This window comes from Cercospora kikuchii (assembly GCF_019650295.1).
Source record: "Cercospora kikuchii DNA, contig_00002, whole genome shotgun sequence".
Lineage (NCBI taxonomy): Eukaryota > Fungi > Ascomycota > Dothideomycetes > Mycosphaerellales > Mycosphaerellaceae > Cercospora > Cercospora kikuchii.
Window position 1 is genome coordinate 3620659 of NW_025408583.1, and position 16155 is coordinate 3636813.

Here is a 16155-nt window from a genome sequence, read left to right on the forward strand (position 1 = left end):
TGTGCTTGCAATCCGAGCCAGGCATCTGCACCGGTGGCATTGGAGTGTCCTGGAAATGCCTCTTCGCGGCGCGGAGTTGTGCTCTCGGCACGGCTTTATGAAATCGATGCGGCGGGATCGCTGGGGAGGCTCGTAGGCCTGTCGGTGTTTGTGTACTGTGGTCCATCACCGAGTGTTTCAAGGCGCGGTATCATCTTTCTTCGCAGAACTAGGCTCTCCGCTGTACGGGCCTTGTGGAAATCGAGGTGTGGTGCCGTCTTGCTGACTGGGAGGATGCTGCGTGTTGGCCGGCGTCTCCTTCACAACCACTTCATCTTTGTTCGATGTCTCTGGGTGTGTTTCGAGGCGGTATTCTTTACTCAGATCGCTCTTCGAACGTTCGCGACCGAACCGCAGACTGTCGTTGTCGCCCTCTCTCCGCTCGATTGGTGACCAACCACCAGCAATCGAGCCGGCGACAATACCTGCCATGGCTGCGCCAGCAAAAGCAGAGTTCGATCGTGAGCGACCACGTTTGCGACGCGAGTCTGGAGTAGGAGGAGCAGGTGAGTGTCCATCTTGATCCTCTGGTTCGTTGTTTGGCGTTCTTGGTAGGCTAGAGCTCGCACGGCTACGGCTCGGACTACGGCTGTGCATGAAAGTCTCCTTCGGATGAGTGACGGCGAATTTGAGACTGTTGATGCGACCTCCCTTGTACTTCTTGAGCCAAGCCAACTCTTCCTTGATCTCGTAGAGTGCTTGATTGAACTCGAATGGATTCTGGGCACCTTCTTCATCCGTGATCATGAGATTCTTCTTGTCTTGTCTCTTCCGCGACCAGTTCTTGATGAAGGGTGGCACGAGCTTAGCAGCGATTTCATCGGGGAAGAGCCGGACTATTACGCCGACGGGAAGCGATAGGACACCCAGCACTAATGCAATGCCCCATTGGCTGCCAGTCTGACGCTCGGCGTTGAAGGCGTTCCATCCACCAACGAAGATGATGAGCACTTGACCACCAATCATGACCAGGAATATTCCGACAAAGAACAGATTGCGTGTCAGTCCTTCGAAGACATTGAAGCGGTTATCGAGGCGACGATTGTTCAAGGCGTTGAAAATCTGCATCCAGGTAAATGTGTTGAAGACGAGAGTCCTGTGTTGACGATGCTCCAGTTCGCCTTCGTAGTCCAATATGCTCGGCCCAGCAAAATAGAGTATCAAGGTCACAGTAAGCTGGTAAATGGCTTGTCCAATGATCATCTTCCACATAGTGACCGAGAATAGTGGTGCCGATTTAGGATCTGGCTTGCGGTTTAGAATCTGTCTGCTAGGCGGGTCGGTGGCAAGAGCGAGAGCGGCCATTGTATCCATGATCAGATTGATCCACAGCAGCTGTACAGCGGTGAGAACGGACTCTTCTTCTGCGTTTGACACCGCGCTAATAAATGCGAGCAGGACAGCCGTAATGTTGACGGTAATCTGAAACTGTAGGAATTTCCGGACAGCATCATTGACAGCACGACCCCACATGAGTGCCTTGACGATGGAAGTGAAGTTGTCGTCCATGAGGATAATGTCGGATGCCTCCTTTGCGACCTCTGTGCCAGCGATGTTCATTGCGAAGCCGACATCTGCAGCTTTGAGCGCAGGCGCGTCGTTTGTGCCATCACCAGTCACGGCGACGGTCTCACCCATCTCTTTGAGGCGCTTGACCAACGTCTTCTTGTCATCTGGCGAAGACCGGGCGAGAACTTGCAATTTCGGAATGATGGCGCGTTGCTCTGCTTTGGACATTCTCCTAAACTCAGGACCCTCGAGAGCAGTACCGCCCGCGGTGAAGATGCCACATTCTGTCGCAATGGCCTTGGCAGTGAGGATATTGTCACCAGTGACCATGCGTGGGAAGACGCCTGCCATGATACAATCCTTGACAGCGTCGGGCACTCCAGCTCGTAGTGGATCTTGAATGCCAACAATACCCAGGAATGTCATCTGTTTGCAGATATCCTCGATCATGGCTTGAGTCCTGTCGTCTTCTGCGCGTCTCACATTACGAGGTGGCCACGACTCGGAGTCGAAATCACGATAAATAAAGCCGATGGTGCGGAGAGAGCGGGAGGCATAGGCATCAATCAAAGCCTCCAATGTTTCCTTGTTCTCACCAGTCATGGTGGTCGCCTCAAGCCCTTGCGTAGGATCCCGGACGATGAAGTAGCAGTGACGGAGCATGATCTCGCTGGCACCCTTCACAATCAATCGGTAGCCGCTAGCGTCCTTTCGCTTGATAACCATGGCCATGAATTTGCGACCAGAATCGAATGGAATCATTTGCACAATCTCAGCGTTGCTCCGCTCGGTGGCGATGCGGTCCATGCCTAGATAGTCGCGTGAGAAGTCCAACAAGGCCGTTTCCGTCTTTGAGCCGACGAAGATCTGCTTTCCTTCCTCCTCGGCCTCGAAAGCGGTCGAGTTGATCGCGATGCTATCTTTCCACAGGTCCTTGATTGCTGGAGACAATGACTTGATACATTCAGCAGTCGGCACATCGTCCACGTTGTCGTGCACATCCTTGTTCGGATCCGGTTTAGAATCATCGGCGGCACCACCAGCGCGACTGCTGAAGCGACTCGAAGTACCAACAGTGCCGGCAACGACAGTCATGACATTCTGCGTGAGAGTTCCAGTCTTGTCTGAGCAGACCGTAGTGGCATTTCCCATCGTTTCGCAAGAACGGAGTACACGCACTAGATTGTTGTCCTTCAACATGCGCTTGGTTGCATATGCCAGGGACAGCGTGACAGCCAACGGAAGACCCTCCGGAACAGCGACGACGACAATGGTGACGGCGGTAATAAGGATTCTCATAAATTGTTGACCTTTGTCCGCAGGAGTCCTGTCGTTGTTCGGCAGCCCAGCCAAAAACTTGATCAGCAAGACCACAAAGAGTAACAACGCAGCAGCGCTTCCCAACTTTGCAATATATTCCGCAAGGTTATTCAGCTTGGCTTGAAGTGGAGTTGCGTCGTTGCTTTCCTGTAACGAGAGCATAGTCCTGCCGTACGTGGAGTTGGTGCCAACTGCCGTGACAACCATGCGTCCAATTCCCTCGGTGACTTTGCCGCCAGAAATCATGAAAGGATCCAGCTTCTTGAGAGGCTCGCGGGCCTCCATGGCACGGTGGACTTCATCAGCGGCAGTCTTCTTCATGATGTCTGATTCTCCAGTGGCCGAGGATTCGTCACATTTCACGCCGTGGCCAGTTATGAAGATGCCGTCGACAGGGAGGATGTCTCCGGGCTCAACCAAGAGAATGTCGCCAACCAATATCGCTTGGACATCGATCTCCTGAGTTCTGCCTGACCGGACGACTTTGACATTGCGCGCTTCCTTCTTCTTGTTCAATTTCGCGAATTGACGTTCCTTCTGCCAGTCATTGACAGCGCCTACCATCACGACTACAGTGATGGCAACAATGATTGCGACGCCTTCGATCCACTCGACGGTACTGTATGCGATTGCCTGGTAGATACCCAAGGACAGAGCAATGACAGCTGCGACCGTCAAGACGATCAGCACCTTGTCGTTGTAAGCGATCCACATCAGCTCGAAGATATTCTTGACCCTCTTCTCCGGCAGTTTGTTCTCGTCAAAGATGCGTTTGCGGTCATCGAAAGCGCCAGAGGTTGTGTCCGTGCCGCCTACGGCCATCTCTGGCTCTTCAGTCACCGTCTTGTCAGACGAGGGACTCGCCACATGAGTGGCCTCCTCGAAAGAGACTGTGCCCTGTAAATGGTTCTCATCCACACTGAGACCACTGTTGCGATCCGTCCGTAGTCCTTTCTCCAAACCAGCAAGGCCTCCTAGCGCGTGGAAAGCACCCAAGCTCTTCGGATTCAGCAATTTCGACAAGTGTCCAGGCGCAAACGCGAACGGATTGTTCTCACGGTGAAACTCTCCCTCGGTGCCAGGATCCGGTTTGAGGGCTTCTTCGTCCGAGAGCACCGCGTGTTCTTCGGCGTTAGAACTACCTCCGAACGCCTTTGAAGCGTCCGAAGGCGACTGCGTATTCACGTATGTGGTGTCAGAAACGGAAGATGTCTCTTCAGTGTCTATGCTACCTCCACGACTTCGCCCGGTTGGCACCGATAGAAAAGCTCCCGGCGACTGTCCCCATTGCTGAGGAGAAGACACATTATGCGGGCTCGTCGGCCGTGAATCTCTGCTCTCAAAGCTCTGCTTGCCTTGCAGATCTGGAGTAGCATGAGCACTATTGCCCGAGGGTCGCAGACCTGAAGAGACGGAACCATGATCTGCAGTATCGACGCCTTCTTCCTCGCCCGGCCTTGCCCCATCGGTCGACCTTCGCACGTTCGAAGTGTCGATGGTTATCGTGGGTGCCCTCTGCCTCCCCTTGGAGTTGTCTGAGGATAGGCCCGGAGGACCTTGATCTGGCGGGTCTGCCATGCTGAAATGATGGCCGGCGCGGTCAAGACTAGAGCTTCGGCGGCAGCCAGAAAGCTGTCGAGGGAGCTCGAGGGATCGCGCGGATCGGTGGCGGCCTCAGGATCGAATGCTGGTCATGTAGATGCCACGAGGGAATGCCCAGTAGTGCTGCTGGTATGTGAGGGTGGCGCAGTAATATCGCGTGAGAGGAATCTGTAGGACGACGATCTCGATTGGGGAAAGTATGGATGCGGGCAGTGGGATGTCGAAGCCCGGGCGGCCTCGTTTGCCGCTCTTGCTTGATTGTTGATATCTAGGTGTGTACTGCAAACACCGCTCGTCAGTATGATGATGTGATGGCCAACACAACGGCAGGAGCAGTAGCGGCGACTACGTGCCGCCAGTCGATGCCCCTGTGCAGACGGAGCGCGAGCATGAGGACCGGAGGGGAAGTAAGAGGGCGAGTGAGGCTATGCTGCAGCTGTCGGGCAACACTGCAGGCGCCTCCGCGGCCGGGGGAAGGCACATACCAGAGAAGGAGGCAAGTTCCTTCAGATGCGCTGGACAGGCGTCCAGTGAGCGGTCGAGGCGAGGGCGGCCGGGCGTCGGGCTGTGTTGGCACATGCAGTGGGTGGTGATGGCCGTCGAGCTGCAGAAGAGGCGGATGATGGCAGAACAGAACAATGCGAGGACGCGCAGGACACGCGACGGGCCTTTCGTGCAGCAGGCGTCGATAGAACAACAGCAGAGACAAAGACTGTCGAAGAGATCCAGTTCCAGAGCTCTCGCGCTCCCAAGCCGCTAGCAAGCGCTATTGGTGAGCCTTGGGCAATTCACTACGGTTGTGGTCGATTGAGGCAGTGCAAAACCGACATGGGTCGCTACGTCGGCCTGCGCTTCGTCCTCTCCGACGCCATCACGGCCAAACGACGCGACTCAGACTCGCTCCAGTCTGCCAGACATCTGCTACGCGCCGCACATCGTACTTTAACCACATCATGTCACACCCGTACAACACGCCGCCTTCTCCATCGATACCGCGAGGACTGTTTGCGGTATTTCGTGGCTCCACCCATACGAATCCCTGCTAAGCTCCGCTCCCTGGGTCCCACGCGGCAACAGAGGCATGCAAATGCAGGTCGCGCAGGATGCGGCAATATTTCGTCAACACTCATCAACCTCAAACGCCTGCCTCCAGCGTGTCATTCATCACCGCTCCCTCTCCTCGCCTTCATCTCCTGTCACAGTGTCCTGACAAGCGAGCCGACTCACAGACGTCCAAGCCAACGCTTCGACCATATCAAATCTCACCAGACTGATCGCCGCCAGCATCGCGATGCGCGCCGGCCGTTGCTAGCTCGTTTTCTCGAAACTGATCCGACCCGGAGATCTCCACATGGGTGCGCCAACCTAATTACCATGCCAAGCCCTTCAACCTCTCTTTCACCTTCGACCGCATCGTATAACAACATATTCAGCAGATGCCTTCACTCTTGTGATCGATAATCTCGTCCATATCAGCTCGCGAACTGCAAGATATGCCCGTATGCTCCTGGAGGAGAAATGGTGGCAGCTCCCGCCGGTGGCGCTCTTTCGAACCGGAGACCGTCCGGGCCAGTCATAGCCCAGCAAACTCCGACGCATCACTCTTACTGCAGGTCTGCTCGCCACCCAACTAACCTTACCACCTCGAGACACGAAACGATCATCCGCTCAAGTCCATCGTCATCGTTCAAAGCCTCCAAGAATCCATGTCGGCATGGCAAAACATGGTACTACTTCTCAGCCATTCAAGCGCGTGCCAATGCTTGCCTAGAAACTTAATCCATAAACTCGCGAGAGGCTTTCCAAAGTGTGTGCCCCTACGAAACGGCGAGAGTTGGCAGAGTTGGCAACGAGCGACCGAGCCATGACGGTCAACTCCTAATCAGGCGATGCGATCACCAGACTTCTTTGTTCTCGCCGCCACTCCATCGCGCAAACAGGCTTTACCAGTGTGTCCAGGTCGATTGGCCAAGCTCAGAACGAAGCTGGCATGATGCTTACATCCATGAGAACCCACCCTTCAAGCTTTTGGAGCTCCAAGAGCAGGGAACAGTAGTTCTGGCACTACTGTAGCACCTCCGTAGTAGCAAGTTTTGACAACACTCGTTGCGGAGTGACTCTTGATGGCATTCTGCCTCGATCGCAGCAGGAAATGGCGCGAGTCTTGACCTGGAGAGAGGTTCATGCTGGATGTATCTCACCACAAGGTGGCCAATCTCATCTCTGGTCAGGCCAGGGCCGTGGCAAGCCGCTCATACTCATTTTCGAGACTCGCAGGCGAAAGGCCTTGTCGTGAAAATTTTCGGCGACCTGGGCTTTGAGTCTGCGAGGGCTGCCCAGCTCATAGCACATGGCTGGCATGCTTCAGATGATTTCCACCTCGGCGATGGGCGTATCATCCGGGAATAATACGCAAGCTTCACATGCGCGGTCGGAAAGGGCATGTTGCAGTGCCCCAACCCTCCTATAACGATCGGGTTCATCCATCTTCTCCAAAATGAGTCCCAGCTGCTTGTCGATCACTCCCTTAGCTTCATTCCTGGTCTCCGTGACAAGCAGGCAGAATAGGTCCAGGTCGGCAGGTAAGATGTAGTCAGCACGGAAATTCCTATGCTCGTGCTCATGGTCTGACTCCCGCTCCAACGCAAGCTTTCGGTCAGTCGTAACAAAGTATCCATTGTCGTGCCGCCACTCATCTGGCCGCTCCGTCATGTCCTGACCCCACTTGACTTTGAGTAAAGGACCACGAAGACGAATGACATATGGTCCGAAGTCACGTATCTGGCCTAGAGCGACGCTGAATTCTGTAGGCTCGGGCAGCGTTATAAGCTCAGCCTTCAGCTGTGCATCGATCAGATAAGCGTACCTGCCGTCAAACATGGCACGAGATGCCATGTCTACTATCCAAGGGTTGTACACCGCTCGGTTTCGTGCCATCCAGGACCAAGAAGGCGCTCGATCGAATAGCTCGGGGTCCGAATGCGGTCCCTCTGCTCGAAGCGGAAACCAGAGAAGATCCGTCAAGAAGAAATCATGCCAGAGGCCAAAGGACGCCTTCATGCTGAATTTCTTTTGGATCAGAGCACCAGCTCCCGCCAACGCACGGCTTTTATCTTGGTCGAGCGATAGCGTCGAATTTGTGTAAGCTGAAACAATAAGATGCCAGGTTGTTCGCAGTATCGACTCCCACATCAGATCTCGTCCATCGACGTCCAGCATCTGGAGCTTGCTGTAGCAACGCTTTAGCTTTCCGGTCATGCCATTGTCCAGGAGGATATCATGCTCTCGGATATCGAATTTCTTGTCCTCTTCCTTTTCAGCTCTGCCGTATGCATTGGGGCCTTCGAAAGGTTGCTGCTCGTGGTCTGAAGTCTGTCTACAGTCCCAGAATATATGCTCTTTGCCGTAGTAGATGGTACGAGGAGACAGTAATCTTTCCTGTACTACCCATCCTCTCTTATCGAGAGGACAGAATCCCGGCATCTAATAATTGAACAGAGAAGTCAGCAAACGCCCTCTGCACGCGGATTTCTCTGTCGGTACTCAAGACTCACAGCAGAATGTTGTTGGCCTGCATCTGCATGGGCAACGATGTTGACATTTCCTTCTTCGGTAAGCCAACAATCCTGCCAGGACAATGGCCATCTCGTTCCCAGGAAGCCTGCGTCCGTCTCTGGAGCGTTGGCCAGGGCAACAGTGAAAGTAGAGCCAGCATACACCTCGTTCATTCTACTGATCTCCTTGGACAACGACGCCTCATCGTCTTGCACTATACAAAGGGCATCGATCCATAGATGTGTGAGTCCGAGCTTACGTACTACAGTCACAGCATCTTGGAACGTTTTCGGCAGATCTGAAAATGGTATGCGCTTGCCATACTCTTCCGTTGTCGCCTCTGTCAATCTAGTGGCAAGATTTGCTCCCCATCGCCAGCTAAGAGTGGCGTACTGGACTGTCGGGCCACAGAAATTTTGCCCAACTCGCACGTCTTCCGACCCGGGAAAGGCGTCAAGTCGTAGGAGTCTCGAAGGCGATCGATAGTGCTGGCTTGCTCGACAGTATTCATGCAGGTGTAAACAACGATCTAACCACTTCCGGACCATTTGGAAGCACACGTCAGCTTCGAGTGAAGTATGCCATCTGCTCAAATCTGACTCGATGGCAGTCGGTATGGTGCCTATAACCGTCGTCAGAAATACTCTACGTGTGAATTTGCTGTCATCACCTTGACTGGGTTCCAAATAGACACTTCCTTGATTCAGCGTCTCCATCGATCCATCATCCGCTCGCCATCTGAGATCCAGAATGAGATAGCCATTGTTCCTGAGAAATCTATGCTTTCGCTTCGGCCGGTCCACAATGCTGTCAACTGCGAAGTGATCATCCTCTCTCCACCGGGGCTTGTCTTTGATCTCGGGATGTTCTGCAGTATGTCTTAGTCGACCGAGGATGATCGAGCACAAGTGGCAGCCTGCTCGCGCTCCACGAGAGATGTTCAAATTGGAATTGTAATGTATCCATCGGTGAGGTGGAGTGAAGTGTTCAAGTGTCGCGCAAAAGACGCGGCATTCGTTGCAGAGCCGGTGGGGCGTGACTGTCTCCGGTAACGGCTGGTTGCTTGGGGTGGAAGGAACGTGGAGCTGGGGTAGAACTGGAGCGAAGGTGCGACGCCGGAAAATATAATGGTGCTCGACATCACCACGAAACATGATACCAGCTGGTGACTCTACAATTCTGCTTCCAGGTCAGTGATCTGGTGTCCAGAGTCAGCAGCATTGTCCAAATGCATAGGTGCGAGAGGAGGTGCGCTTTAGCGCCCATGTGGCGGCGGCTATGCATATTCCAGCCATGATGGATCGAACCAAAGGATTTTCTAATTTAAACATTTCTATAGACGTCGTAGAAACCTTATGGCCAATATACAGCCAAAATGCAAGATCAGCCTGATGAGTAGTAAGGATGGAAGTGGCCTATCACCAAGTCCATTGATATCGATCGACGCCGCAGAATCCGTGAAACTCGAGTCAAATGCTCGTAATGTGTCAAATCGTAGCACTGCCAGCCAGATGATGTCGAAGAACTCACTCTAGAGTCCGCGGTGGCTTGTTGTGTATGTGAAGTTTCCGTTGGCCGTGCAACGCAGTCCACAGCTATTTCCAACTAGGGTGCCATCGCAACAGCGCAGCAGTCCAGAACGGCGACGAGACCAGTCCAGGTGATCATGCACTACCGTCCACAATGTCTTGCTTTTGATCCACGCACCAGAGAAGGAAGGGACCAGAGTATGCTTCTCCCTCGATGATATTGGTTGGACTCCACCAGCGACCAATGATGATCTGGCCATCTGGCAGCACGACTCCTTCGTATGCCCACAGAGACTCATAGTCAATTTCGTTCGTGTCATCGTCGATGAAGTACTTCATCATGGTCATGCGCTGCCAACCTGGCACTCCCATCTGCGGCGGAAGAGAATTGAACCACCCATCAGCGAGGAAGTTCTGCTCTTGGTCCTCACCTGCGCCTCCAAAGCGGAAGGAGCGCAACTTTGGGTCCTCCTGAGCCATTGCGCTGGACTTTTGTGCCCGAGTGCGCATCTTGCGTTGTGGTTTCGCCAGGGACCGCAGAATATCCTCAAAGATCGGTGACCAAGACTCCGCACCAGCTTCTGTCACGTCGAGAGTGAGGTCTTGAAGATCTCCATGTACTTCGTCTCCACTGAATTCATCCTGGATGTGTTCATGGTCGCCATCGAGACTTCTGATGGTCAGCACCTCATCCTCAGTGACAAAACCATATGCTCCCTTCCACTTTTTGCCCATGCCAGGGGCAACGGCATGCTCCAGTTGTTTCTGCCAGAATCGCGGCCTCTCGTGGTCCTCGAGCAGGGAATAGCAGTAGTTTAGCGTAGCCTCTTGCGGCGAGAGCAAGTGAGAGCGCCAGAAGTTCAGCTGATGGAGTGTCCATGTGAAATTAACATCCAGGCCACTGCAACCGATGAATATCGGCTGCTGGCGAACACTCGAATAAGCCATGTACTGTGATCGCGGGTAATCGGCAATGTGTGGCTCGTTCCCGGGGTTAAAAGGACGAGGATCGAGCAGGCTGGGCGCCAGAAGGACCTGGAGCATTCGCATGACCGGATTTGCGTTGACTCGAGCGACATCCGACTCGCTGGTGGCACGTGGCACGTACTTGGAGCCGAAGATGCCCTTGAGCAAGTTGCAGTCATGTTGGAACGCGACAATGTGATCTTGGATGTTCTTGGAGCTGCCGTTCTGGCGGGAATAGGAGTCTGCGGGCTGGATTAGCAGTAGTGCGAGGCGCATGTAGCTCAACGTACCCAGGATCATGTCACGCAGCACAGCCAAACACTGAATTTCTCGTTTTCTGTTTCCCAGAAGAAAGAGTGGCTTGTTCCGGAGGACCTCTCGCCTCTTCTTGTATTGATCTTCAAACTGGGCGTCGCCTTTGATGAAGCTGCCGACCCGTGGATGATCAAACTTTGTCATGAAACGTTGCCTCCAGAATTTATCGCTTTTCACCGTAATGTCTGCGTCGCGGAAGCTCAATTGAAAGTTGCACAAATCTGCATCGTCTTCAATCTGTAGAGCGATGTTCCACATCAACTTCTCAAGAGTCAGTCACGGTCAGCCAAAAAGAATGGCTGTGCGTACCTCAAGGGGCAACTTGTGAAAGGGGTTTGGCACGTTGTCGGCATCGTGTCTTGGAGTGGCAACACTCGCATATTCACCATACACGGTGTGTTTAGGGGCTTGGTCAAGGCGCCCTACTTTTAGGGGCGCTGAACTTTGGAGGATGGCTTGGAGATCGGTCTCGACCACGGCGTTGGCGTCAACATCGCTTCTACCGCCGCCGTCTCCAAGATGGGTGCGCAGAGTGAGGATCGGTCGTGTAGCGGAGGTGACTTGACCAAGGAGCGCTGTGCGCGGGGCCAAATTCCGGCGAGGCAAGTCTTTTCGAGGCATGGCGGCAGCCTCAAGAGACAGATGGGTTGCAAACTGTTGGTGATATTCGGTAATGTCGTTGAGCGATGTGACTGTGGTCAAAGTACCTGAAGCTGGAAGTGGGAGTGGGCGGTGTCTGTACGTGAATAGTCAAGGTGAGCTTGCAAATGCACAAGCTGCAGGGGTTGCCTAGAATGTCAACAGGTGAATAAAGTGAGCACCTGCATGAGAACGTCCTCACTTGCGCCGTCAATCTGCCGCACATGCAGAAGCCAGGCTCCCACATGTGCAGTATCAACCTTGTTGAACGGCCGCATTACACGCAATTGGGTGCTCTTGCTCACTGTGCGCTGTACCAAGAGCTAGAGATATTGGGACTTATTTGATTGGAGAAAGGGTACTTACGGCGTGACAGCGTTGAGTGAAGGCAAAGTCGTCGCAGCCACATGTATGGCGCGTCACACAAGACTCTGCGATATTGTCAGCGCACACCGGCGCTGTGTGGAGATCTGATGCCATGGAATTGCAAACTTTTCGTGAGTAATCTATGGTCGTGCCGCTCGTTGAAATCGTCTAGGCTCGGGGTCGCAATCATTGATTGCCGCCAGCTCCGCGGCCTGCACCTGGGTTCATGAAATTCCTGGCCATTTCAGCGATGCTGGGGTCGTTCATGAGTTGACTGAGATCCGGCATGCCGCCTCCCCCAGCTCCGCCGCGGCCAGCACCGGCACCAGCACCACCTCCTCCAAATTGCCCAGCCATTTCCCGTAGTCGAGGGTTATTCATGAGGTTGTTCATCATGTCCGGATTGCTCATCAAGTTCTGGGCCATCTGTCTCATCATCGGATTCTGCATGAGCGATCCAAGATCAGGCATGCCGCCAGCACCGCCTCCGCCCATCATTCCTGCCAAAGCAGAGAGATCTGGCATGCCTCCAGCACCTCCTGGTCCTCTCGCTGATTCCTGGCCAGCAGCGGTGTCGAGCTCCCCATCCTGCTCCTGCTCCTCCACCTTGCGCTTGGCAGTCTCGTAGCCCTTCTTCATCGCATCGCTCCCACCGTTCCCCTCAGCATCGATACCCTGCTTGTATGCTTCCATGGCGCCCTTGGCATCACCCAGTGCGTATTTTGCGAGACCTAGTCTCGACCAAGCCTTGGTGTACTTTGGATCAGTCGCGGTCGCCAATTCGGCGTCGTTCTTCGCAAACTCGTGTTGGCTCATGGCGCTAAACGCAGCAGCTCGGTTGGACAGGTAGATAGGGTTGAGAGGACAGATCTCGAGAGCCTGTGTGTAGTAGTCCACAGCGGCCTGGTATTCCTTCTTCGCCAGTGCAGCATTGCCCTGGCCCTTCAGCTTCTCGCTCTCCTCGGTCGGCGCGCCTTTCGCCTCAGGCTTGTCACTGTTCGCCGCAGAAGCACCTGCAGCAGCACCTGAAGCGGCTGCAGCAGGCGTCGACTTGCCCTTTAGCTTCTCATAGACGCCAAAGATGGAGAGCAGATTTTGGCCGCCCAGGGCTTCTTTGACGGCGGTCTGGTCGGTAGGGTCAACGTGAAAGACATCGCCGATGCAGTTCGTGGCGATTTCGACTGAGTCTGCATCTTCGGGGGTGAGCGTGCCATCCTTTAAGCTGGTCTGGAGGAAGTCGCAGATCGCAAGAGCGAGGCGCTTGCGCGAGTCGGTAGCCTGGGTCATGATGTCAGTGGAAAGTACGTGGGTAGGCTGATGCAGCAGACCCACCATGATGGCAGAAAGTGTGTAGTGGTGTCAGCGGAGAATTGTCAGTAGTCGAGCAGTGCTGCAATTAAATAAGTCGAGATGTCGTTGGAAAGTTCTCGGGACAGAAAGTCAAGCTGGGCAGCTGCGACGTCTCGTCACGAGCCGAAGGCCGCACGGACCTGACTCCGCCCTCCATATGGTTGTGCCCCGCGATATCGAGGGGTCCATTGCTTCACTCAAACTGACATCTTTTCTGTTGCAACTTTTGGTCATTGGGCTCATACCAAGCCCTACACTCGCCCACCATGTTCAAGAAGGAGTTAGTATAATCTCCTCATCTGCACGTTCCCAGCCTGACATGTGCGCAACACAGGTTCCAGCCCGGAGCCAAGTCAAAAGTCAAGTCGTCTGCTCAGAGAGCAATACGCGCCAAGATCGTCGAAACATATCCTCTCATCGAGCCCTACATTGATCAGATTATGCCCAAGAAAGAGCAACTCGATGTCACAAAGATCCCAGACCGTGTCCAACTCTACAGCTTCGGCTCCACACCACTTTTCTGGCAGCACATGGACGACCCGATAATACCGCATCTGAAAGTTGTGCACCAGTACCCACAATGCTTCCAGCATATTCGGATCGATCGTGGTGCCATCAGATTTGTGTTGAGTGGTGCAGCACTCATGGTGCCGGGTTTGACGAGTCCTGGAGGAAGACTCCCGGGTGGAGAGGAAGAGCCGTGGAACAATGGCGGGAAGGAGATTGAGGCGGGTGATGTGGTTGTCGTGGACGCTGAGGGCAAAGAGAATGCTTGTATGGTGGGTGTGTTGAGCGTGGGCACCAAGGAAATGAAAGAGAAGAAGAAAGGACCAGGCATCGAGGGAGGGCATTACGTGGGCGATGGTCTGTGGAAGTTGGACTTGTGAGCAGCATCTGGATGGAATGCCACAGCATATCGCTCAGAGATGGAGACCTGGGTCAGGGTGCCTTGCGGAAACAAAGGAAGCGAGAGATACGCCCGGACGAGTGGTCTATGACTAGCCAGGCACAATATGCAGGCGGTCAAGAACCAAATCAAGGGTGCAATACGTGCGATCTCCAGTACTTGTGCACTTACATGCCCGGCTCTCCACAAGGAAATTGCAAAAATATTGCAACATGGGACAGAAGGTGGTGACAGGATGGCAATGCCTGATACAATCGCAAAATTCGTTATCAACTCTACCGCGAGTCCACAGGTATCCGCAGCGTGCCAGCAAATATCTTCGCCCTAGCTGTTCGGGTCAGGGCTCACTGCGTTCAAACGCAGGAGACCAAAACAATCGAGTATCGACGTCTCATTCACCCATTTATTGATGAGCCTTGACAACACGTTCACAGTACCTCCTTCACAGATTCAACGGGGTCGCCCGCCGAGAATTCGCATTGCCCTCTTCCATCCCATCGAGTTCATATGCTGATCAAGACTAGCTTCTGGCGGCACCACCACATTCCCAGCACCAGTGAAAAGAGCCTTGCGTGATAGAGCGTGGGGTCGGACAGCAGACTCACCACGCTAATCACAGCTTTGTATTTACTGGCGTTCAGCTCAGTCCAATCGTCAGGAGCAGAAGAGTTCTCAATCGGGGAGATTTTTGAACCACCTCGTGCCGCTCTCGCTCAACGTGTGAGCGTATTCAGGGCGGCAGCATCACATTCTGCCAATCTGCCAGCTGCACCGTAATGTCGAGACGCCCAGGCGGTAGGAAATGCGCTGCGTGCTGGAGCACTCCTTCCCCAAATGTCTCTGGGGTCAATAGCCAATGTATGTCGCCAAGTCGCGCAAGGAGATCGCATTTGAGAATTGAAATGCGCCGCCCGGTTTCATCGATTGGACATTCGGCCTTTTCATAGTGCCGATATTGGAAGACATTGCATCCATGCGTAGCTAATAGACCTTGAAGAGCTGCAGCAACATTGCAAGGCTCTTAAATGAACGTAGATCGAGCGGCCATCTTACTACAACTTCCACTTAATTGCAGGTGCCCTGGGTTTCGGGGGCAGCGACAGCCAAGCTCTTGGAATTTTACTACGTCGACCACGCACGTACTAGAGCGATAATCCGACCGGGATAAGAGGGAGGCAGTGGAGGAAAGCCGCAGCTGCGATCAGTGCTACGCGCTTAGTATAAGAATAGCTTACTAGGGAAGTCGTAGCCACTGCTGCTGCTAGTATTTATAAAGGCTGTCTGCTGAAGCCAGACTGAGATATAATCCATCGATTCTAACGTTAGTCTCCGCATTAAACATTATAGGGAGGGTCTTTCTGTGGTAAGCACTTCATGAGACTTGTGGAGGTGCCAGGAATCTATCTGCTTGCTTCGAGCATTCTGAAATGGTGGTGTTAACACGCTGCCTCCCTCTTATCCCGGTCGGATTATCGCTCTAGTACGTGCGTGGTCGACGTAGTAAAATTCCAAGAGCTTGGCTGTCGCTGCCCCCGAAACCCAGGGCACCTGCAATTAAGTGGAAGCTGTAGTAAGCCTATAATGCCGAGCAAAAGTTATACGATAATGCGCGGCTATACAGGACATCCGGACACAGCAAGTGTGGCATGTCCTGGAATAGCCGGGTAGCAATATCGAACGATACCTTCCCATCGACATCAAATGTCGCCGTCCTCACCGGCAGAGCACTCGTCGAAGATGCTGGAAGGGTCCGTGTGGGCCAAACATCTGAGCAGGACAGACAATGAGATTGCGGGCATTCTCGACACAGTTGGTCACCGAATCAAGACTGAGCCAATCAATACCTACAGGATCAACGAGGACATGGAGATAAAATTCCAGAAGCCGCTCTTGTCACCGCATGACTTTGTCAATGCCTCTCTCGGATAGCTGCCATTGCAAGCCGTGCCAAGACACGACTGTGATCAAGGCCCGCGGTACGGTACGAACTTGTTGGGCAGCGCACGCTGCTACACATGGCTCGCCGCCCCCATATCAACAAGCTCCTCTTCCATGGAC

At 53.8% G+C, this 16155-nt stretch overlaps 5 protein-coding genes across 5 annotated transcripts; 1 reads left to right on the plus strand and 4 right to left on the minus strand.

Annotated features, from left to right (window-relative positions):
• Positions 1-177: 177 nt before the first annotated feature.
• CKM354_000365000 (uncharacterized protein) lies at positions 178-4446 on the minus strand (the record flags this gene model as incomplete). Its single annotated transcript, XM_044798857.1, has 1 exon — positions 178-4446. One exon carries the CDS (start codon positions 4444-4446, stop codon positions 178-180), a length of 4269 nt encoding a protein of 1422 aa, XP_044654792.1.
• A 2388-nt stretch (positions 4447-6834) lies between these two features.
• CKM354_000365100 (uncharacterized protein) lies at positions 6835-8536 on the minus strand (the record flags this gene model as incomplete). The annotated part of the gene is made up of 3 exons (XM_044798858.1): positions 6835-7953; positions 8025-8365; positions 8419-8536. The coding sequence occupies 3 exons, from the start codon at positions 8534-8536 to the stop codon at positions 6835-6837; spliced, it is 1578 nt and encodes a 525-aa protein (XP_044654793.1).
• Positions 8537-9689: 1153 nt separating this feature from the next.
• CKM354_000365200 (uncharacterized protein) lies at positions 9690-11456 on the minus strand (the record flags this gene model as incomplete). Its single annotated transcript, XM_044798859.1, has 3 exons — positions 9690-10762; positions 10811-11096; positions 11145-11456. 3 exons carry the CDS (start codon positions 11454-11456, stop codon positions 9690-9692), a joined length of 1671 nt encoding a protein of 556 aa, XP_044654794.1.
• A 570-nt stretch (positions 11457-12026) lies between these two features.
• CKM354_000365300 (uncharacterized protein) lies at positions 12027-13127 on the minus strand (the record flags this gene model as incomplete). Its single annotated transcript, XM_044798860.1, has 1 exon — positions 12027-13127. One exon carries the CDS (start codon positions 13125-13127, stop codon positions 12027-12029), a length of 1101 nt encoding a protein of 366 aa, XP_044654795.1.
• Positions 13128-13456: 329 nt separating this feature from the next.
• CKM354_000365400 (translation machinery-associated protein 20) lies at positions 13457-14077 on the plus strand (the record flags this gene model as incomplete). The annotated part of the gene is made up of 2 exons (XM_044798861.1): positions 13457-13470; positions 13525-14077. The coding sequence occupies 2 exons, from the start codon at positions 13457-13459 to the stop codon at positions 14075-14077; spliced, it is 567 nt and encodes a 188-aa protein (XP_044654796.1).
• Between the last annotated feature and the right edge of the window lie 2078 nt (positions 14078-16155).